The sequence below is a fragment of the Ambystoma mexicanum genome, chromosome 6q (genome assembly GCF_040938575.1).
Source record: "Ambystoma mexicanum isolate Mex_15411 chromosome 6q, UKY_AmexF1_1, whole genome shotgun sequence".
NCBI classification, from domain to species: domain Eukaryota; kingdom Metazoa; phylum Chordata; class Amphibia; order Caudata; family Ambystomatidae; genus Ambystoma; species Ambystoma mexicanum.
The window spans coordinates 1,577,893,560-1,577,917,753 of NC_090937.1; the positions used below are offsets into that span (position 1 = coordinate 1,577,893,560).

Here is a 24,194-nt window from a genome sequence, read left to right on the forward strand (position 1 = left end):
GGAACTTCTGGCTATCAAGTCTGCCTTTAAGGCTTGGCGGCATTATCTGCTGGGGGCCCGACACACCGTTACTGTGATTACGGATCACCGAAACCTGCAATATTTGAAGACCGCAAAAGCCCAATCCTCTAGACAACTCCGTTGGGCATTATTCTTTGCCGAGTTTGACTTCATAATTACCTATCGACCTGGTACAAAGAACGGTAAAGCCGATGCCCTTTCTCGGATGGGAGTGGAAGAACACTTGGTCAACCCTAAACCTGTACCAATCATTCCCGAACAAAGAATTCTGGGTGTAATCGCCACAGAATCCATAGAGGAAGTTAAGGATAAAGCCAGGCAACTTGTAACTCCAGCAGACATACAGAATTGGCATCTGCAGGGAAAGGACTTTGCAGTAAAGGACAACTTATTGTATTTCCAAGAACGATTATACCTACCCAGCACAGATTTACAGAAAAAAGTAATCTCTTGTTATCACGACTCTTTAATGGAAGGTCATCCCGGTATAGCCAAGACCTCAGAAAAGATCAAGCGCTACTTCTGGTGGCCATCTTGGAAAAAAGATATCAGAGACTTTATAATGTCCTGTGGAGTATGCGCCCAAAACAAGAGTCAAAAGGAAAGACCAGCAGGCCTCTTACGCCCTATTGACATCCCACCTCGCCCTTGGCATACGCTTTCTATGGACTTCATCACCGATCTACCTCCATGCTCCGGATACAATACGATTCTAGTAATCGTGGACTTATTCTCCAAGATGGCGCATTTCATTCCGCTCAAAGGCTTGCCAACAGCAGCAACTCTGGCCCGAGAATTTCTCGAAAACATCGTCCGACTGCACGGTTTTCCTTCGGTTCTAATTTCGGATCGAGGTAGTCAATTTATTTCTCATTTTTGGCGAAGTTGCTGTCGGTCGGCTCAAATTGATGTGAGACTATCGACCAGTCACCACCCTCAGACCGACGGACAAACCGAGAGGACCAATCAAACTCTGGAACAGTATTTACGCTGCATGCTGCAACAAACTGAAAAAACTTGGAAAGACATCCTTTGGATAGCCGAGTATGCCTACAATAACTCTGTCCATTCGGGAACTGGGAAAACCCCGTTTTTTCTTTTGTACGGCAGTCACCCTCGAACCTCGGAGTTGGATCCCCTCCAAGATCTTGAAACACCAGCAGTAGACTACCTGCATTCTACAATCACCCAAGCCTTTAAGGAAGCTGTTTCTCACCTTCAAAGGGCTAAAGAACAATACAAGAAAGGAGCAGATCAACATCGGAAGGAAGCCCCTCACTATCAAGTAGGGGATCAAGTCTGGTTATCCACCTAATATCTATCTCTAAAAGGGCCACGCACATTCAACCCAAGATACCTTGGTCCCTATTCCATCACTACCATAGTAAACCCAGTAGCGGTCAAGTTGGACTTGCCCCCGCACATGAAGATACATCCGGTCTTCCACGTCTCTCTATTAAAACCCGTGCAACCTCAAACCCGACTAACCAAATCTCCAAAACCTATCCTAGTGGATGGAGAACTCGAGTTTGAAGTCAAAAGCATTCTGGACTCCAGGATCTCCAAATCTAAACTATTCTACCTAATTGACTGGAAAGGCTACGGCCCCCAAGAGAGATCCTGGGAACCTGCTGAATATGTCCACGCTCCTCGCCTAATCAAAAGATTTCACCGAACATTTCCTGACAAGCCAAAACCCCCGGAGAAGCCCGGTTTGGGAGGGGCCTTGAGGGGGGGTACTGTCATGATCTCTGCTTCCAAAAGGTCAGGGTTTTCCCAACTCCCTTGGAAGCAGATCCATAACCCAGGTTCCGAGTGCCAACCAGTCCCAATTGGGACCTTTTGGACCCAGTCCTGGCGCCAGTGGCACCAGGCTCATAAATATGCCCAGTCCCAGCGCTGGAAGCGCCGGGCTCATAATGCTTGGGTGGACTTACCTTCAGCAGACCATGCTGCTTACTTGTCTGCCAGTTGAGCCTCTGATCCTCTTCTGTTTGGAACTACTTTTCCTGTTGGGTGGGGCTGGAGCCACTCCCTAGATTCAGAACACTGGAACTCTTCTGGAAGGCAGGAACTCTTTTCTTACCAGGAACTCTTTTCTTACTTGGGCGTGGCTGTGGAAGGAGACACCTAAGCACTACAGGAGGCTATTTAAACCACACCCGGTGGATGAATCTTGCTTTGCGTTATTCTGCAACCTCTGCAGCAGAACGCTCATCGTGTCTTCTGCATCCGGTCCTGGGCCTAAGGAAAAAGGCTTACCATCCTGAATCCAGTCTTCAGCAACACCTATAAAGACAAGAAAGAACAGGTTAGCATTCCGGCATCTGAAAGGCAAAGGCTTACCATCCTGAATCCAGTCTTCAGCAACACCTATAAAGACAAGAAAGAACAGGTTAGCATTCCGGCATCTGAAAGGCAAAGGCTTACCTACTCTTTGTGCGCTCCGGAGGTCTTCGGCGCTGCATCCCGCATCTGAAAGACAAAACAAGGTGCGTTTAAAGACATTGGGGAACTTTAATACTCACGTGCCATTACTCCTTTCCACATCTAATCCAGTGGGTATTCCGGCACCCTGCAGCCGCTCCGAACTCGTACCTGCAAAATAAAAAGACAGTTAGAGCGCATAGTGAAGCAGGCAACAAGCGCTTACTTACGTGCTTCCAGGCGCTTCTATTCATCACACGGGCTCCATCTTCAACTCACTTCAGCACGTCATCCGCCATCGCCGGAACCCTGCAAAACAAGAGACATCATTACTAAAGACTTTAAAGACATTTGAATGACTCAAAACTTACCGTTCGTGCAGTAAACGACGGACAGCAGTCCTCTGAAGTCAAGAGGCCTGCGCTACCTATCCAGTGAAGAAACTGGTTACAGCACCCTGCCCTGAGGCAGATGGAGAGCTCGGCATTCACTTACCTAAGGTGAGAGCGTTAACCTTTGGGGGTCTACAGGAGAGGAGAAGAGGAAAGAGATAGGGACACCCCAATAACCCCAGTTCATTAACCCCATATTTTCTATCTGCAGACATCTTACTCTACACGTCAGGCATACAGTGCACAGAGGTCCAGCCCAAAGAGCCAACCGGGTGCTACACATCACCTTTGAAGATACGGTAGTCGCCCAGTCAAGACCGGCGCCTCTGCGAGAATCAGGTGAGCGTTACAGTCTCCTTGTCCGAACGGGACCTCTCCCGTGACTCGTGCTGACCACTCTTGCGAGCGGTGTCTCTCGACCTCTCACGACCGACCCCACTCGGGGGCGCGGACGGCTTAGTACCCTGCGACTCAAGAATCGCCAGCATTTTCTTCCTGAAGGAAGCCCATTCCTCCGGCGTCGCACGGCTGGTGGGGTAAGCGACGTGCCGGGCAGAGTCCTCCGAAGAGGACCTGGAAGACGATCGGTGTCGGCGCTTCCGAGAATGCCTCGAAGAGGCTGAGGAGTGGCGAGACCGACTCCTAGAAGGAGACCCACGAGACTTCCGACGATGACGCGGAGAGTCACCCCTCGAATCATCCGTCGAAAGCCCCGCAGACTTCGACTTCCGGGGCTTGGACACCCGACCTACCGACAACTTCTTCTTACGTTCGCGTAAGGGTTTGGATGTGAGCGACTGGCAGTCGATAGTCATCCGTGTCGTGGACCTCCCCGAGGCACCAGAGGCAGGCGTCGTGCGAGTCCATCACCGACATCTTGGACCCACACTCCCCGCACTTCTTGAAACCCGGACGCGGGGTCGAAGACGAAGACGAAGACATCTTCACACGAAGGATTTGCACAAAACGAACAGGTTCGAAGAACCGAAAAGAACAGAACTCCAAAGAGTCGAGGCGCTAACAGAGAGTCACGAAGCAACACGTTCGCGGAAAAAACGGAACTGAGGCTACGGGCGTTGTGCGTCCTACTTATCACATCGGATGACGTCGGAGGAGGTCCTCGAAGACGGCGCGTCGACGTCATCGACGCAGGACGCAGACGCCGAAAAAAGTTTCTGAAGCAGCACAGCTGTGGTGATTACATGTCATAGATATGGAATACGTCGGAGGACCCAATCCCCTCGAAACGAAATTACTGGCAACAGGGGGGTTGGGAGAATGGGGGGGGAAGTCGTAACATTAAACCCAATAAAAATCATTTTAAAATAAAATAGAAAGGATTTGATTGTGTTCTCTCCATAATTTAATTCTGATTTATAGAGTCCTTCATAATACCCTCTAAATATTAAATGTATGTCCTTCTGATGTGTCACCAGGTTGCCTGATGCATCTCTTATCGCTGCAATGCTTTGGTCACTCTTGGCAACCCTCAGTCTATGTGCAAGTAGTCTTCCGGCCTTTTCGCAATTTTCAAATTAAGTAATTTTACTCCTAAATGAAGCATAGTCTATCTGGTCAGATATTATTTTGTTTACTTCATATTTCTTTTTCCTGAGTTTAGATCTCACGTCCTGGTCGTGACTCATAAAATATTGTTTCTCCAGCACTTTGGCTTCCGCAGATAGTCTCCTCAACTCTCTTTCCTTCATTTTCCTGTGATTTCCTGTTTTGGATATCAAAGCACCTCACATCATTGCCTCCCAGACAGTTGAAACGGCGATATCATCAGTTCTATTGTTTGCAATAAAGTCCTCAACCTCACTCACAATCTCCTCTTTGAGGCGATGGTTCTGTAACACAGCCGTATTCATTATCCACCGGAAGGATTTAGTTCATGTGTATTGCAAGGATAGGCATAATGAGGCATGTTCAGAAACCCCGATGATTCCTATTTCTAAGTCATAGCAGCTAGGTGTCATCTCCCCTGAGGCGCAATACGTCAGAAAGAGACCAATACGTGAGTAGGCATCATGACAGGCAAGAGTGAAAACTGTAATCTCTTTCAGATGGATTCTCCAGACGCCAGACATCCACTAGGTGTAACTCATCTATCAAATTTCCAAGTGATCTCCTACTTCTCTTGGGTATTCTTGAACTGCCCCATTGGAGCCGTCAAGTAACGGGTCCAAAACAATGTTAAAGTTTCCAGCTAGAATAACAGAATCAACATTACAATTTTGGATACATTTTGTAAGTTCATGGAAAAATAGCTGGCATTGAAATTTCACCAAAAGTTGCAATTACTCCCTACACTCAATCCCGGCTGCTAGGTCACGTCCTATAGTATTCACTAAAGAAAAGTATTAGTAAGCCAGTATACAGTCCCGGCATTGTTAAGTGCAAAGAACGAAACCCAAACTCCTCCTTTCAGGAGGCGCTTCATAATAAACACACAAATGGACAAGAATTCATAACCTTGGGAAATGCACCATATTAAAAATGGGATGACATCCAGACATCATAGGCAACCATAGTCATAGAACCCTAACGTGATAAAAAGAAAAGAAAAATATATATAGAATTTAAATATATAGCTATCAGAGAGCGAGAGAGCAACTTCGGGTGTTTTAAGAGTTTTGACAAACCCTCCCCTATTTATAGAATTAATCCAAGATATGAGCGTGGTTGAAGTAGAAGCCAGCAAAATCTATATTGGAAATGGTGGTTTCCAAACCTAAACACATGTTATTAAGAATTTGTAAGTCCGCTGTGTGCGTGTGGAGGCAGGGCATGAGAGCTTGGGGACCGCCCACATTCCCGGGCCCTCACTGTTCACATGTGGGAAGTCCGAAGCAATCTTTAATATGCATGGATGTGTAGGTCGAGGATCAGGATAGACAGTCATGGTTGGGAGGGTGGTTGCCGCCATGAGTCTATGGTAATGCATTGTTCCTTTTTTTCAAGCATTGAGGCAACAGGTTCAATTTGTTTAAATCTGCCCTTCTAGTTTTGCATAGAGACATTAGGGCCATTCAGTCATCCTAAGTGTTCTCCCCTTTTACAATGCTAAATTTGATATGTCTCGCGCATCCATGATTTGAGATTCTGTAATGGTATTTTTAGTAATGTGGGACACCTGAGTGCTTATGAGCCGGGGCTCGAACACTGTATTAACGGGATCTCAAATTGACTATGGTGTAATTCCAAATGTAACAAATTCTCTCTCCTTCTTGTACAAAATGTCTAGTGGCTTTCCCTCTTTTCCCAGAGTACTGTGCTCCATTGTGCTTTTCCCTTAATATACTTCTCTCTTTTATCCCACCAGTTTAGGTTTACTTGCTTTAAGGGTAACTTTATCTCAAGGCTTCCTCGGAGTGGTTTGCAGGATATAGTGATCCTTTCACAGCCTTCGTGTTATTCCCGTTCTCCCAGTTACCTTTTATTGTGAAGGAGAACACCTTTGGGAGCCTTGTTCCTCGGTGACCTTCTCTCGCCGTTGCTTTCCTTTCACCAGTGTGATCCTTCTTGGGGTCGCGCTCTTCTCTCTGGTGTCCCGGTCTTCCGATAACGGGTTGGACAGCTTGCAGATTTCTATGTGGTCTTGCCACCACCTTCCTCCGGGCTCCTGTACTGCTGGTTTCTCATGCTGGGGTTGCGGGGTCATTCTGGCACTCCAGTCTTTTCCTTCGGGCTTATGTCCTGTGTGGCAAGGTGTGCTTACAGGATGTGTCAGGCAGGGGAGGGTGTCCACCCCAAACATTACCTGGTGCTTAAGCGAATGTGTACAGACTCCCTTCATACCCCACCTAACCCCCCCCACCCCCTGGTTGCTGAGGATGGCTGGAATTGGGACAACCTCATCCCCTGGGCTCTCTTCGCTATTCAGAAAAATCCCAACCCTTCATGGTTTCTCCTCTTTCGAATTGGTCTATGGTCGTAACCCTGGAGATGTGCTGGACATCATGAGGGAAGAACTAGGCAACCGACAGACCATCGACCATCCTATGGTTCAAAACACCTACCAATATATGGCAAAAGTGATGGAGCAGGTACAAACAAATCTACAGGAAGCCCAAGCTTGCAAAGAGAAGGCTTATAACTAAGGGACCTGACTTTGTACCTTCCAGCCAGGTTATAAGGCCATGGCACTCCTGCCCACAACAAACAATAAGCTACTGGCACAATGGCCCGGACCATCCGTAGTCACTGAGGCTGTATCCAAACTTACACACATGGTTCAATAAGCAGATCGCCGAAGAGCCAGCCAACTGTACCACGTCAACAAATTAAATGAATGGAAGTATAACAGTAACCTTCAGCTACTGTTGCGCTATGCCAATAATACCAAAGAAAGCCCTCTTTCTATACAAGACCATGGCGTGGAGATAGTCACCAGAATCACCATCTCAGCGCACCAGCAGTTGACCCAATTGTTGAACGAGTACCTGGATGTGTTCTCTACTAAACCGGGTACAGTTGGAGGGGTGGTTCACCACACAGAGACCTACACAGGTCGTGTAATTTGCCTAAAACCATACAGACTAGCGGAGGGGAGGAAAACGCTGGTTCGAGAGGAGCTAAAGAAGATGCTAGAACTGGGAGTAATTGAACGATCACACAGAGAATGGTCCTTCCCAACAGTGATGGTTCTAAAACCTGACCAAATATTGCGCTTCTGTATTGACTTCCATAGACTGAATGAGATATCCAAATGTGACGCATACCCCAACCTCAAATTGACGAGCTGGTAGAAACCCTGGCCCAGGCCAGATATATCTACACCCTGGACCTAACAAAGGGTTACGGCAAGTCCCATTGGCCGAGAGTGAAAAAACTAAAACTGCATCACACCAAATGGCCTCTTCCAATTTACAGTCCTCCCCTTTGGGGTTACGCAGTGCCTCAGTAACTTTCTAGCGGCTGATGGATCGGGTATTAGCTCTGTGTCGAGAGGTTTCAGGGGCCTACCTTGAGGACATTGTCATTCACAGCAATTCATGATCTGACCATCTGAAACACCTGAGGGAGGTGTGTGAACAACTCTGCAAGGCCAACTTTACCTCTAACCCCTCCAAGTGCCATTTGGCCTGTTCCTCTGTGAAATATTTAGGCTTCCAAGTGGGGAATGGGCAGGTCCTTCCACAAAGAGCCAAAATAGAAGCCATCCAACGTGCACACCAACTGATCACTAAGCAAGATATACAAGTCTTTCTGGGACTCGTAGGGTACTACCAAACATTTATTGCAAATAGTTCTGAAAAAGCGGTACCTCTTACAGATAAATTGACCAAGAACCAACCCAAAATCGTCTGCTGGGTTCCAACTGCTCTAAACACTTGAAGGAACTTGAAGGAACTGAAGCCCTCTGCAAAAAATCTGTCCTTGTGATGCCAAGTGTGGATCTGAAATTCATATTACAAACAGACGCTTCCACTGTGGGAGTGGGAGCGGTGCTCTCCCAACTTCATTAAGGTAAGGAGCGACCCACCATGTTTATCAGTAGGAAAATATTTCCCTTTTAAAAGAACGATCCCATCATAGAGCTAGTGTGCCTTGCAATCAAATGGGCGGTCTCAAGTCTACAATATTACCTAGCAGGGCAGCAATTCAAACTTGTTACCGACCATGCTAGATTTGTATGTAGAGAAACAAAGACACTACTGCTTGTGTCCTCAGATGGGTCCCAGCACTACCACCCTATTCTTTCCAAGTAGAACATAGGGACGGCAGTAAAGAAGCTAATGTAGAATTTCTTTTTCGATACGATTAACCAGCGGTTTGCACTTTGTTGCAGCAAACAACCAGCGGCCTAACACTGGTCCCGCGAGAAACGGGTGCAGCGAAGTCTTCCAGGATCTACACGCCATTCAGAAAAGGAGGCCCTATAAATGGGCTCCCATAAGCTTAACAGAGACATTTAGATTGAAAGATTAGCCCTTATAAAACAGGGACTCCGGTTCCTCAAAAAGTCTTTCACTTTCCATGCCAGACATGCTTCCAGAAAAGGGGGCAGGGATTAAAAGTTCTTTTTGAAGCCTCCCTAAGCACTCCAGCTACAACACCCCCTTAAGCCAGGTAAGTGATTTGACAGGTTGAGTATCCAATCCTGGGAGGAGGTGGGGTATTTAGGAAGGTGCATGTGACGTGTGTGATGTGCGTTAGTTGGGTGAGGACAGGCAGTGGAGAAGGGCGTATAAGGGACCAGGGGAGACAAAAGCATAAAGCAGTGCAGAAACTATGGGTGAAGGGTTATGTGGAGCATTTGGGTAAGAGAAAGAAATGAGAGTAGGCGAGCAAGAGTAGGAGTAGTGGAGCAGAGGTAGTGTCGGAGTTCGTAGTAGTAGTTGGGAGTAAAGAGAGAAGGTGGCGGGAGTAGTAAGGAAAGGACATAATTGGTAGAGTGGTAGTCAGTAGTAGAGGGGCTAGCAGGGCACCATATCCCTTGAAGAGGGCAGTGGTAGTAGAGAGGTGGTGGTAGTAGCAGAGTAAGGCGAGTAGGAGCGGTAGAGCGAGAGGCACAACAGGAGGTGGTGGAGAAGAGTGAGATGGAGGAGAGAGAAGGAGGGACAGTGGTATAGAAAAGTGAGTGAGAAAGGAAGTAAGAGTGAGGAAGAAAGGTAGAGATTGAGATTGGAGGGACAGTAACGTGGTGGGAGGAGAACAGCTTAAGAGACAAGTATAGAGAAGGGTCAGGTACCAGAGAGTGTAAAAGGTGTGAGCATGACGCTGGACGAAAGAAGGCACCATTCACTATTCCCTAAGTTCTAACCAATCACAGGAGAGGGGAAAGTTAGCAGTACCCTAGGGAGTCAGGTAGCCAATACCTCAAGGCAAACACCTAAAGTGTAGAGAAGAAGAAAGACAGATAGGTGTTACTGATCGGTAGTTTGCTAACAACCTGTCTCATCCCATTAGGCCCTGAATAACCAGAAGAGAAAAACAGCCATTCTATGGCGTGAAGACCCTCTCCGGCCTGCCGTAGAGGTTCACAGGGCTATTAGCACCAAGGGTTACACAAGCGCCGCCATGGAAGGCACAGCTTCATACAGAGCCCCTCTTCCATGTCCATGGCAGTGACAGCAGCAGAGCGGCGGTAGAGGGGCCACCGCCGCCGTTGAAAACAGGCAAGTACGGTGAGAGTAGGGTTGGAGGAAAACATTAAAAAAATAAAATAAGGGAAAGTGGGGTAAGATGGCACTGCGGGCGGGGGAAGCAGCCAGTAGGCTGATCCTAACACGGGCTGAGATTAGCGGTTTCAGACCTGGGTGTTAATGACAATTAAGTTTAATAAACACCCTTGGACTTTTCAATAAGACTCAGTGTAATTCTTTGGGGCGGGACCATTCGGTAACACCAACATGCTTCTCGTACTGGGGTCAGGTTGTGGTTCTGGCATCCCAGTCTGCGGTCTCGGGCGAGTTTGAAACTCATATGTTTCTTGGTTTGTGCTTGCTGTGCCTCTTCCAGATATTCCTGAGTCTGCGCATGCACCTCTCTCTGCGGTTCATTAAGTGTACGTTGTTTAACGTACTAGTTCCAGTGTACTCGGTAATTGACTTCAAACAGACACGTTCGTTTTCTGTAAGATATTGGCATCTATTAGGGGTTTCATGGTCGTGAAATTTAAAATGTTCTGGTATTGTGGAGCATGACATGTAGGCTACAGTGTGCAGAGATTTAGGGAGTTCCTATTGGGAATGGGAGTCATTGACTCTTAAGAGGGAGTCTCTCCTGGTGAAATCCCACTAGCCTCTGCCTCTAGGGAGGGTGTTGCAAAGCGGGCTCCCCTCCCTAGCATCCAAGTGGGGCTCCTCCTTTGGGAGAAGGGACAAACTAGACAACCATTTGAAAATGTGATATGATTAATCTATGCCATCACAGTTTGTGAAATTATATTGAACCCTGAGCGAATTCCTAACGTTTGCTGAAATAGTCTGATGCTCAAGACACTTTCAAGTATGGGAGGAGGAATGGAACTCTCTGTTAGGGTTGGCTCTTGTGCCTGCATGTGTGCTTTGCCAGGATTGATGTCACCATCAGAATGTAGGCTGTGAGTGTGGAGTGTGAGGTTAGAATGTTTGGAGTTGAATTGGTTCTAACCCACGCAGTTACAATATGTGAGCCTGGGTGGTGGGAGCCGGTGGGCTCTTGTGCCTGATCCTCTTTATATCTCAAATACTTGATGACATCTGATCCTGTAACTGAAGAATCTATTAAAGTAACCACTAAGAGTACCTGGCCTGAGTATCCTGAGTATCCTTGATGAGTGAAACCTATGACAAAGGGCTTGTCATAACACTCTCATTAAGATTTAGTTAGTTGAATGACTACCAATCCAGATGCAGCAATGCTTCCTTGGAGACGGGCAAGCATGAACGTGAGAGACATTGTGAACAGAGAAGACTAGATCAAAGGGGGGTCATATGTTCCCCAGAAAGGAGGGGAAAAAGCTGAAGAGCATTATCAACTGATAAAAATACTTGCGATCTCTAAAGAGAGCCAGTTTGAATGAGTCACTAATTTGCATATGGATAAATATATATTCTCCTTCTGCATTATGAAATCCAGCACCAGTGGCCGCCAGTCCATAATGGGGATTATAGTGCAACTCCTCCCATTATGCACAGACGTATCCGCTCCCATTTTCAAGCTCCCTTTCAAGTGCGATGTGCATTACAGAATAAACCTACTGACTACACGCCCCCATTCCCAGGTTGGGGCCAGCCGGGTCTTGGCTCGTGCAAGCACTGAGGGGACCAGGAAGCACAGGCGATAGGGAAACATGAAATTATCTATTTAGATGCTCTTTGAGGCTTCCTATGGCCTGTGCAGATGCATGACTTCGAAGGAAGTTTTATTCAACTTTCCTCTATGCGTCCTGTTGCTGCATGGGGTCTGGATATTTCACCAGCGGTAGAGACCATATGAAAGACAAGCAAATAAAGGTGAAGTGCAATAAATGTTAAAAAAAACTGTGAATAAGTGAAAGCCAGTGTATGTTTGGATGTGCACACATACAAGATAGTGGGTGGCACCCATACCATCAGAAAGAGTTTCACATTGCTATCCTGGGACACTTGGAATTAGCTGCACAACAACATGTAGCAAGAGAATGTTGCATATGCTAGCACAGCCAGCAGGAAAATGCCTCCTTACATGTGGCTCAACAGACATTATTTGGCACAGCCAACATGAGTGATCTTACAGTAATCATACTTGAAAATATTGGTAGTCAGCAGGAAACTGCTTTCCTATAGTGGCACAATATTGGCAAATGTGGCAACAGACATCTTGACTTGTATTTTACAGTGGCAATGCTGGCATATATTGTGGGAACAGACATCCTGAAGTGTGTATTACAGTAGCAATGTTAGAACATTTTGAGGGCACAGGCATTATGAATTTCATTGGGAAAAAACGTCCCTGTGCACTTTTGTCCACCGTGTATCTATTGAATCGAGTTCACGTGTTACCAAACAGAATAAACCGTATGGCTTTTTACCCATTGTTTCACAGAGATTGTGTCGTAAAATGCACCACTGCAATCAATTATTTTAAAAATGTCCTTGGCCAGAACCCCCCCATGATTGTTTTGTGCTAAGTCGTTCGTGCTCAATAGCAGCAAATACTTCTGGCCTAGAGAGAAAGAAAAGCACCACTTGCCATTATCCATCACATCAGCGGGAAGCTTGATGTGAGGAGCATAAAGGAGAGGTGAAACAGGAACCTTGGCATGGGTCTTAGAACTTTACGAGGATATCCCACAAATAAGTCTGCTTATGAATACTGACAACAGGTAAGCAGAAGCTTTATTAGGCAGTGTTTATAGTTTAGGGCTTGCAAGCGCCAATATAGATGTAGATTATGAAACATCATGTCATGCAATATGCCTTTTTAGAACAATGAATCGATGGAAAAAATAGATGTACACTGGAAGGCCAAAGGAAAGGTACAGTGAACAGCATGCTTACTTTTCCAGCAGGATCAGGGCTGTTGTTGGGTTCACACGGAGATATTTGCAGGTAGGTTTACCATAATCAGCCAAATAGGACGACCAGTCCCACTGGATGAAGAGATCTAAAAGCTGCAGAGAAAACAAAATAGACATCATGAACATTATGAACATACCTCGTGAACTGATATAATTCGGAATAACCAGCATAACAGTGTCAGATATACAGGCTAAGAGCACATGGCTGTGCAAACTGCTTTGTCCTCCGTTGCATATATAGTTCTGGGCCCACAAATCTTTCTACTGTATTCCTTTTTAAAACATACTAAGAAATACACTAAAAAGACTGGTGTAAAGCTAATGGGTAATTCTGGGACAATTCACGTAATAAACTCGATTAGAAGGTGTATGCAAAATTATACATCACAAAATCAAATGACACTGCCTTTGATCTTTCAACAACCATGTTTTGGTGATGACGATCTCATTTTGAAAAGACCTATTCAATCACTTCAGATATTATGAAGAATGTAATTATAGAACATATGAGCTTCATGCACACCAATGGACCTTTCCAATGAAATGATTGGTTCAAACAGGAAATGAAGAAGCAGGATTCAGTTTTACCAAATGAGGATTCCCCACCTAAAAATAATAAAATATAATCATTGAATGCATAATGCAGAAAGTGATTCGTTTCTTTAATGTGCTCGCCTACCATATGTTTATTTTTGACACACTGGACTAGATGATTAGGCTATTGTTCCTAATACATTAAGGTTTCATTACAGTTTCACTTTAACAGCCTAGGAAAGGGCACTTTGAAGCCTTAAAACCTAGCAGCCAAAAGCAGGCAATAGCTCTATAAAAGTGTCACTCATGCAGCAGTTCAAGTTTTCTTGATTTTCCGAACGCCTTGCTAAAAGTCATTGCAAAGTAGATATCCCTATATAAAATCAATAGATTGTTATTCCTTATGCAGCATCTAACTTTAGGAAAATGCATATTCTATGGGCTTTTAAAATTAGAAGAGACAGCCTGCATGGATTTGTTTTTGGATCCAACAGCTATTTAGAACTAAAAATAAGGTATAACCAACATATGCATGCGTATATACATACACATATATTCAGTGAAAAAACGTTGTTAAAAGGGACGTTATGGGTAAGTTCAGTTAGTAAACACCTAACACAATCAGTGGAAAAATTGCTTAAAGGGTCATTACTGTTACAAGTAAAATCGAAAAAACCCAGAAATTCGCCAGTTATGGTAAGGTAAGCAACCATAACAACTCGTGCCACAACTGTGCACTGCTAAGAGTAACACCAATAACATCAAAGATAACATGACAATTTTCATTGATGATGTCACTGATCACCTCACAAATCTGGGCCACTTGGTTTTGCTTACTGACAGTAGAAATGTTTAAATGAAAAAGTTGCGATATATGCAGAAGATGTTAACCTTCTTGTATATTGTAGAAGTGCGTGGTGCGCAGATATAAGACAATAACCAGGCCATACACACACACAATTCATACGAGTACTTCACAATGACCTGTAATGTTATTGACATTTTGGATTGATATTGTTTTTGTCTTCCGTACTTTAGTATGCCAGTATACGCCTCCATTGTGTATGCAATTTGAGTGTATTGTTTCTACTAAGACACATATGTACTAGGTCTGGCCGTATTACCTATGTATTCCATGCTTAACATTACCGAAAACTCTGCAAGGATATGTATGCTGCACCCATTTCTTATGTGTATGTATGAGTAGCTTCCTGTATTCAGAAGAGCACTGTAATACCACGTTTTGTTTGCATAACTACATTTGTTCATATGTTAAGTAGTTTTTCATAGATATCAGAATCACCCGTAACAGCTTGTTACCAACATTATAAACAGAACCATTTGCAAGGACATGATAATTGTTATGTCATCTTTGATGTTGTGGGTGTTCCTCTTAGCAGTGGACAGTGGTTGCGCAAGTTATGGTTGCTTACCTTACCATAACTGCGAATTTCTAGGGGTTTTCGATTTTACTTGTTACCATAATAACCCTTTAAGAAAGTTTTTCCACTGTTAGGTTTTTACTAATGGAATTTAACCATTCTGTCCAAATAAAGTTTTTTCACTGAATTTCATGTTTTTTTTTTACAGAATACCCTTAATTTTTCTACATGTCCCTTACATCATACTGACCCACCTGCCCCCATCATGGCAGCCACAGAGTCCGCGGACTAAGCGCATGTCCACGGAATGTGGGCAGCATTCACACCGCCCAAAGGCACAGGGGTTACCTTACATTAGGGAATGCACAAAGGTGATCTGTACGTCTAGCAGTGTTTCCTCAGTGCAACCTTGCGTACATACTCACAAGTAGCTCACAGTTACTCAGACGAAACCCTTACAGAAAGTAGCAGCTACACTATATTTCTTTCTGTAACATTACAATATATTATGTGTACATGCATTGTAAAAAATAGCAGTATTGTTTTCTTTGAACAGAAATTGCAAGCACCCTGGAGTGGTTAGAAGAACATTTCTCCCATGATGACATAAGTGAAAGAAACAACTCTAATGGTCCAGAATCCAATTTTGAAACCAGAAAAAGTGATGTAAATTGTTTGACTTGTCACTAAAACATGGTTTTCCTTTTAATAGTACATAGTGTAAATGAAGAAAGTGGCCCTGAATTACTGTTTAATGACCAGGAAGATGACCACAGACAGCCCCCAACTCCAACTGCAGACTACACCTATATGCAAAAATGGATGAATTGAATAATAATTTTGTAGAGTTGATGACATTTGTTAAGAATCAGGTCAAAGGAATTATCCAATACCACTGCCCCACTTGTAACTGTGCCCATTCACCCTGTCTCAACCAATCATCCCCATCAAATTCCCTCAATCAAAGATGCTACGGCGAAACCTCAATCCCTTCATCCCCTCATGAACAGTCAGTAGAAAACCCCAATTCCCCCATATATTTTTCCCATTCTGCTACCCCATGTCTTTCCTAATTGATTGTATTTGTGTGTCTTCATAAATATGTATGTGTGTACTGTTGGTGCGTGTATTTTTTTTTTTTACAGCCCCATTTGGAATCCGTAGACAACTCGACAGGCTAGGCTGTCCGTAACCAAAATGGAGGTGCCCCCGAACATCGCACCTGTACAGAGGTGTCCGCAAGGACATTTTGCACTTTTAATTGGTTCCGTTGCCCCACCACTGTCCTGCGGACACAGATGGACGCAGTGCACCTCTAATCCCATTGTGCATCCTAACACGGTGCCTGACCGGACCGTCCGCTCACACGTGACACACTTTTAATGAGTTTGAGGGCCCTACACCTGTCCTGTGGACACCTGTACACATGCACACCTACTCCCATTGTGCCCCCGAACACTGTGCCTGTCCGGGCCTGTGCACTCGCACGTGAAGCACTTTTAATTAGTTCGGGGGCCCCACCTCTGTCCTGCGGACACTGGCACGCATGCGCACACCGTTTCCCGCACAATTGGTGTCCGCAGGATGGCCGTCCCATCTGCGGTAGTACGGGGGCACCATCATGTGACCGCACTGAGCGTGGGAAGTATCCGTGGACACTGTTGGTACCCCCAGACAGTTTAAAACTGTATTTCTGGCCAATCTAGGGTGTTTAAGACTGAAACTTCACCCATAGAGGTCCTGGACCATGTCCTGGTTGATCTAGTGACTTTTTTAACCTTTTGAGCCCTTACCCGTGGATTGAGCGGTCCGAGGACAGCACTCCAAAAGGGACACTCCCACTGCTGCTCTTCATTGTGTTTCTGGCTGTCCAGGAGAGTGCACCAGCTGCTAATTTGGCATATTGCTGTTTCTGATTGTGTGCTTCTGTACAGTATGGCATCCATGGCCGCTGCGCTACCACCACCACCACCATATGGAGGGCCTGGAGAGAGGAACAGCCTTAGAGATACAGAGGTGGATCAAGAGGAAGAAGAGATTGGAAATCCCGTTCACCAGTTCTCATCGTGCATCTTGGGTGTGGAGGCTTTTTACCACCGTTGGAGGGGTACCCAAGGCGCATGCAGACAAGGTTCGATGCACTGAGTGTTGTACTCAGTCGTGGGAAACTGGGTCTGTTTAGCTACATGACAACCTCCATGTGGCGACACCTAAGGTCGAACCACAAGTGAGCAGTGCGAAGAGGCGTATCTTTCGAAGGGGTGAGCAGGTTGACATCCAGTGTCACATACTCATACGCTCTTGCCACCACAAGAGATACTCCTGTGGGGCAGAGAACCCTGCTGCAGCCTCGCAGGCCATACATGACACAGTCGACCCTTACCTTTCAAGGTGACAGAGCTTTGTATGCACTGTGACACACTGCTCTGTAGGGTGGAGCAGTTTCATGCTTTCGAGGCTGCGGTCCAGGAGCATGAGAAACACTGTTGCCTACCTAATGAAGGCCCACCCATCATCTTCAAACAAATAAAAGAATAAAGGGTTCTTTTCAGAGCCACCTTTCACAGTTCAAAAATCAAAGTACCAAAAAAAAGGTGAAGGCCCCCACACAGCCTCCGAAGACCACGGAAAGCATGGTAATCCTCAGGCATCTAAAAAAAGTGAGCGGTGGTGGCATGTAAACCATTGCATTCTTTTGAGTGAGAAAGTGGTGGCTGTGAAAAGAGCCTATTTTGCATTTTTTGTTTATGAAAGTTTTCTTTCAAGTTTAACTAAACAACTTTCTACTGAACTAAACTTGTCCATACAACTTGGACAAAATAGGCATTTTGTTTTCACTATGCTTCCATGCATTTCTTGTTCCACCTACTGGAAAATGCTTTCTATATTGCCACCATCAGTAAAATATACTCCATCTGTGCGAAAAATATTGGTAATATCAAATTTAATATTTTCATTATCTAAAGACGTCATGCCAACATCTCTCAAAAATGCATAAACAGCCTTGTTCACATTGCATCTCGCTTTCTCCATTTGCGGACCTAATGAATTGGAGCGCAGCCACATCAGTCTCTGAGCAATGCGAGAAGAAATTAGTCGGGAGCTTGGGAAAATGTCCATCATTTTCCCAAATGTCTCCTTCATTGCAAACTGCAGTGAAATTCCAGTTACATGGCGTAAACTGTTCCCTCTACAATGAACAATGATAAGGAACAAGTTACTTACCTGTAACTGTTGTTCTCCAGCATGGGTCTGGCATGGATTCACATGCTCATGAATATTCCCCGTCGTCAGGCTGGGAATCCTCGGTAAAGAAAAAACCAGTATCAGTTTCGTTTCTGATCTGTCTTTCGTAGTAATAACCAATCACTGGTCTCTGCGTCATACTGACCACAGCCAATGACTGCCCTCTACCTAAGCACCGCCTCTGGCAGCCATCTTCAGATTTGGAAGCACGTGAAGTGGCAGTATGACCAAGTGAAGAGCCGCAGAGGGGTAGGCGGGAGGGTTCGCATGTGAATCCATGCCAGACCCATGCTGGAGAACAACAGTTACAGGTAAGTAACTTGTTCCTTCTCCAGCATGGGGTCTGGCATGGATTCACATGCTCATGAATAAAGAATACATAGCAGTACACACATGCACAACCACGGGAGGTGGCAAAGGCTCAACATTAAGCATCACATCAACTCAACATTAAGCATCTTACCTCCTCACCAGGCTCACCTCAGGCGAACAGGTTGCGCAGCACTGCTTGGCCGACCCTGGACTCCTCCCTGGAATCCCGGTCGACGCAGTAGAATTTCGTGAAGGTGTGCGTCGACCTCCACGTAGCAGCCCTGCATATGTCCAGCAGGGGCACACCAGATAGGAACGCCGTGGTAGCTGCGATCGCTCTGGTGGAATGGGCTCTCGGACGGCCAGGCAGCGGTCGGTTTGCCAACCGGTGACAGCACATGATACAGCCGGAGAGCCATCTGGAGATGGAAGCCTTCGAGAGAGCCTTCCCCTGATTGACAGGTCCAAAGTTCACAAAGAGTTGTGTCGTCTTCCGAAAACCCTTTGTGCGGTCCACGTAGAACTTCAGCGCTCTAGCTACATCCAGCGAGTGCAAAGTCCTCTCAGCCGGCGACGAAGGCGACGGGAAGAACACAGGTAACACCAAGGGTTCGTTGAGATGGAAGTCCGACGGTACCTTGGGCATGAAGGAGGGGTGCGTCCTGAGCACTACCCTCGTGTCGTGGAAAGTCAAGTACGGGGCCTTGCAGGAAAGGGCCTGGATCTCTCCCACTCGTCGTGCGGAGGTGATGGCCACAAGAAAAGCTGTTTTCCACGATAGAAACTTCAACGGGGCCGAGTGCAGAGGCTCGAACGGAGGTCCCATGAGCTTGGTCAGCACCACGTTGAGCTCCCACGCCGGGGCCGGAGCCTTCACCGGCGGGAACGATCTGAACAGTCCCTTCATGAACTCTTTCACCAGACGATGAGACCACAAGGACGTCCGCCCCGTGGTTCTGGTGTATCGGGAGATCGCAGCAAGATGAATCTTGATGGACGCGTGTGCCAGACCAGCTTTGGCCAGCGTCAGCAGGTACGGCAGTTCTTGGGGAGCCGTAATCCGTAGAGGGTTAATCTTCTGTGCGTGGCACCAGACAGAGAACCTCTTCCATTTGTGTCCGTAGCATTTAAGAGTCGAGGACGCCCTGGCCTTTGCAAGAACCTCCCTGCAATCGGCCGGTATGTCGTATCCTCCAAACTCTAGCGCTGCAGGAGCCAGGCCTGCAAGTTCAGCGACTTCGGGTCGTGGTGGAGGATGGCGCCTCCTTCCCTGGAGAGTAGATCCGCGTCCGCCGGCAGCTTGATTGGCGGGGACGCCGACAAGTCCAGAAGGTCCGGGAACCATATCTGCCTCGGCCACGCAGGTGCGACGAGGATCATCCTGCACCGTGACCTCTTGAGCTGGTTGACGAGCCGGATTAGCAGAGGCAAGGGAGGGAACGCGTAGAGGAACAGGCCCTCCCAGGGGAACGAGAAAGCATCGCCCATGCTCCTCGTCTGGGGAAACCTGCTGGCGAACCTCCGGCACTTGGTGTTCGTCGCCGTCGCGAACAGGTCGATCTGGGGTGTGCCCCACCGTCGGAAGAGGCGATCCACCAGATCCTGCCGTATTTCCCACTCGTGGCACGAGCGCAGCTCCCTGCTGAGTGAGTCGGCGATGGTGTTTTTTATCCCTGCCAGATGAAACGGCACCAGAAGAATCCCTTGGGCGACGGCCCAATGCCACAGGTCCTGCGCCTCCTTGGACAGCGCTGGGGACCTGGTTCCGCCCTGTTTCCTGATGTAAAACATGGTGGTGGTGTTGTCGGTGAAGATCCTCACCACCTTGCCCTTGAGGGACGGAAGGAAGGACCTGAGGGCCCAAAACACTGCACGGAGCTCCAGGACGTTGATATGCAGGGACTTCTCCGTCGGGAGCCAGAGTCCCCTTGCGTGCAGATTTTCGGTGTGCGCTCCCCACCCTTCTAGGGAGGCATCCGTGGTCACAGTCACCTGGTGGGCTGGGGTCTGGAAGTCCATGCCCGCCGTCAGATGCGCGCGGGTGCCCCACCACCGTATCGCTCGTCGGAAACTCTCGTCGAGCTTGATCCTTTCCTCGAAGCTGCCCGTCGTCTGGATCCAGCGCGCATCCAGGAACTCTTGCAACGGGCGCATCCGGAGCCTGCACATGGGAATGAGGTAGATGCAGGAAGACATCATCCCGAGGAGGGACTTGATGGACCTCACCTTGGCCGCGTCGGCCACCAACATCCGTTGCACCTTGCCCAAGATGGTCCTGGTCCTCTCCTCCGACGGGGAGGCCAGAAGGGACACTGTGTCGAGCCTCGCTCCCAGAAACAGTGCGACTTGCGCGGGCACCAGGTGGGATTTGGCGTAGTTCACGGAGAATCCCAGGTCCGTGAGGAGTTGGACGGTCCTTGCCGTGTGGACCACGGCGAGCTCCCTCGTCTTGGCGCGGATGAGCCAGTCGTCCAGGTAGGGGTAGACGTGAATCCCCTCGCGGCGCAGCTGCGCCGCCACCGGTGCGAGGCACTTGGTGAAAACCCTGGGTGCCGACCGCAGTCCGAAGGGAAGGGCTTTGAATTGGTAATGACGCCCTTGGACCACGAATCTGAGGAATTTTCGGTGCCCCTTTAGGATGGGAATGTGGAAGTAGGCATCCTCCAAATCCAACGACGATAGGAAGCCTCCTTCCTCCAGCTGACCCAGGACGTGCTGGAGGGTGACCATCCGGAACTTCTGCGCCTTGATGAACTTGTTCAGGCGTCGCAGGTCCAGGATGGGGCGCCATCCTCCCGTCTTCTTCTTCACGAGGAAGTAACGCGAGTAGACTCCGGAGCCCCGAAGCCTCTTTGGGACGAGTTCGATGGCGCCCTTTCTGAGCATCGCCTTTACCTCCAGGAGAAGTTGAGGGACGTGAAGTTCTTTCCTGGCCACGGGGGGGACGCGCGGGCACCTTCTTTGAAACTCGAGCGCGTGGCCCCGGGCCAGGGCGTCCAGCACCCAACGGTCGGTGGAGATGGACTCCCACACGCTGACGAAGCCCGCCAGCCGGCCTCCCACCGGGGTGCTTCGGTGGGGGCCCGACCCCACGGCCGGTTCAATCCTGCTTGGACGCGGCCTTGCCGCCTTGGCCTCCTTGGCGACGACGGCGGGGGCCGCCAGACTTGCCTCGTCCTCTGTAGGCCTCTTGCGACGACGAGCGGGCCGCTTGACGGTAGGAAGCGAACCCGCCGCCGGAACCTTTGGAGGCGCCCTTGCCTCCGCCGCTCCGAAAGGGCGTCCGCCGTTGCTGCAGTACTCCAAGGGCCCGGGCCGTCTCAGTATCCGCCTTGATGGCCTGAAGGGAATCGTCCACTGTCTTCCCAAACAGGTTGTTCCCGTCGAAGGGCATGTCCAGGACCCTGGTCTGGACGTCCTGCCGAAAGTCCGTAGCCTTGAGCCATCCGCGACGTCGAAGGCAAACGCCGTTGCCCATCTGGCGGAACCCAGTGTCGGCGATGTCCGTCGCCACGGTGATGGCGTGGTCCGAGGCCACCTCACCTTCCTGCAGGATCTCAAGGGCCTCCGCCCTCTTGTCGTCCGGCAGAAAATCCAGCAGGGGAGCTATCTTGTACCAGAGTTCCCTGTCGTAGCGGGCCACGATAGCCAAGGCGTTGGCCGCTTTAATCGTCGTCGCCGCCGACGAGATGACTCTGCGTCCCATGGCATCCAATTTCTTTCCCTCGCCGTCCGGCGGGGAAGTCGACGTGGAGGCCGCACCCCCCCCCGCTTTCTTCCTGGCTGCCGCGGAGACGACGGAGTCCGGGGTAGGCTGCGCCCGGAGGCATAGGGGGGCCGAGTCCGGGACCCGGTACTTTTTCTCGTACCGGTCTCTTTTCGCTGGCGTCGTGGAAGGGTTCTTGAGGAGGGAAAGGCCCTCATCCCAAATGTCGTCCAACAGAGGCACTGCGAGGACCGTCTTCCTCTTGGTCTCGCGCCGTTGGTAAAGGAAGCCTTCCTTTTTCTTCTCCTCAGGGCAGAGTTGGAAAAGCTCGGATGCCCTGGCGATCATTGAGTGGAACGATCCAATCTCGTCGGGCGGAGAAGCCCTGGTGGGAGGCGACGACGGAAAATCCTCGTCGTATGCCTCGTCGTCCGTACCCGTCGCTGCCGTGTCAGTCCCCGTATCATCCCCTCGGGTGGACGGGGAGGAGGGCTGGACGGGGCGCGACGGTTGAAAAGGAGGCGGTGGATGGATCCTTCTTTTCTTGGTAGGGGGAACACCAGAAGGTCCCGGTTCTGGATCCCCCGACGGGAGAGGTTCCTCCGTCGGTAACGGTAGTCTCGTCCTTATCTCGGAGCATAAGGACTGTATAGCCAACAAAATGGCCGCTGAGTTGTCTTGCGGCGCTGGCAGAGGGGAATCCGACGGGCGAGCAGGGGCCCCGTCGGTATCCTCGACGATGTCGTCGTCGTCACCTGCGTCGGGGCCCATTCCGACAGGCTGGTCTTGTTCCACGCCTAGGCCGTGGCTTAAGACCTCGATCAGTTCCTCTTCTGAGGTTGAGGCCGAATCTACGACGACGCCCTGCCCCCCCTTCTTCCCCACGGAGGGTTTCACGGGGGTCCTATCGATGGGCACGAAAGAAGACTCCCTCCGAGGAGGCAGGGAGATTCTGGGCCCCGAGGCCGCCACCACTGGTGCAGCCTCCACAGGCTGGGCCAGGGCCGCCGCGACCGTTTCGATAGAGGGCTTGGTCGAATGGATCAAGGCCTTCACCACCTTAGGTGCGCTCACCGCCTTATCCTTGAGGGAGGGGGCACTGCCACGCTCCTCCTCTGCCTTAGAGCTCGACCGGGGTCTCTCCAGGAGCTTCGCCGGGTGCTCGGCCTTCCTCTTACCCGACCCAGAGCGTTGGCTCGTGGTTGATGGTGCCGGGGAGGGTGCGCCCTGCCTGGCGCCCGTAGAGCCCGACCGTTCGGCGCTCCCGGTGCCAGCGGACTTGCGGTGCTTGGCCTTATGTTGGGCCCCCGTCGCCGGGGCGCCCTCAAAGGTCTTAGAAGACCGCTCAGATTTCTTCTTCTTCTCGCCAGACGGGCTCTTACCCTCCAGCCAGCTGGCGAGACGTTGATGGCGGTCCTTCATGGTCCGTTCCGACATGTTGCCGCAAAACGCACAGTCCTTCTCCACGTGCGTCTTGTCCCCATGAAGGCAGTAAAGGCAGAAAGAGTGTTCGTCCTCCTTGAAGACGTTCTGCAGCTGGCATCCAGGGCAGGCCCTGAACAGCTTTCCGGGCGTCGAGCTTCCCTTCTCCTGGGCCATCTCCGAGACCGGGCCTGAGAAGCTTCTGGAGTCCTCCGAAGTGTAGCTCGACGAAATCTTCACCCTTGAGGGGCACAGATGAATCCGACACGGGTCCCCGTTGATCGGATGTAGGATCGGTGGAGCTTGAGGCTCTTTTGACCGAAAGAATCGAAGTTTTTGTGAAAAAGCGCGAAAAAATAGCACTAACGCTCGAGAGCAATAGCACGAGGATCCCAACACATGAACGTGCGGTAAAAATCTGAAGATGGCTGCCAGAGGCGGTGCTTAGGTAGAGGGCAGTCATTGGCTGTGGTCAGTATGACGCAGAGACCAGTGATTGGTTATTACTACGAAAGACAGATCAGAAACGAAACTGATACTGGTTTTTTCTTTACCGAGGATTCCCAGCCTGACGACGGGGAATATTCATGAGCATGTGAATCCATGCCAGACCCCATGCTGGAGAATATACGGATGTTGGAGCGTGACCAAATTGACACAAAATGAGAGCAAGTCCACCCACATCATGCCGCGCACTCCATACCACTTCACATCAACATGATGAAATCCAAGATGTTCAACCACTCCAAACTGCTCTGCAT

At 48.9% G+C, this 24,194-nt stretch overlaps 1 protein-coding gene across 1 annotated transcript in view; it reads right to left on the minus strand.

Annotated features, from left to right (window-relative positions):
• Positions 1-24,194, minus strand: part of EXOC6B (exocyst complex component 6B) — a 2,452,465-nt gene that overhangs the window by 73,608 nt on the left and 2,354,663 nt on the right. Inside the window, exon 21 of the mRNA XM_069632299.1 lies at positions 12,812-12,924. Coding sequence (XP_069488400.1) covers positions 12,812-12,924 — 113 coding nt within the window. The remainder of the gene's footprint in view (positions 1-12,811; positions 12,925-24,194) is intronic.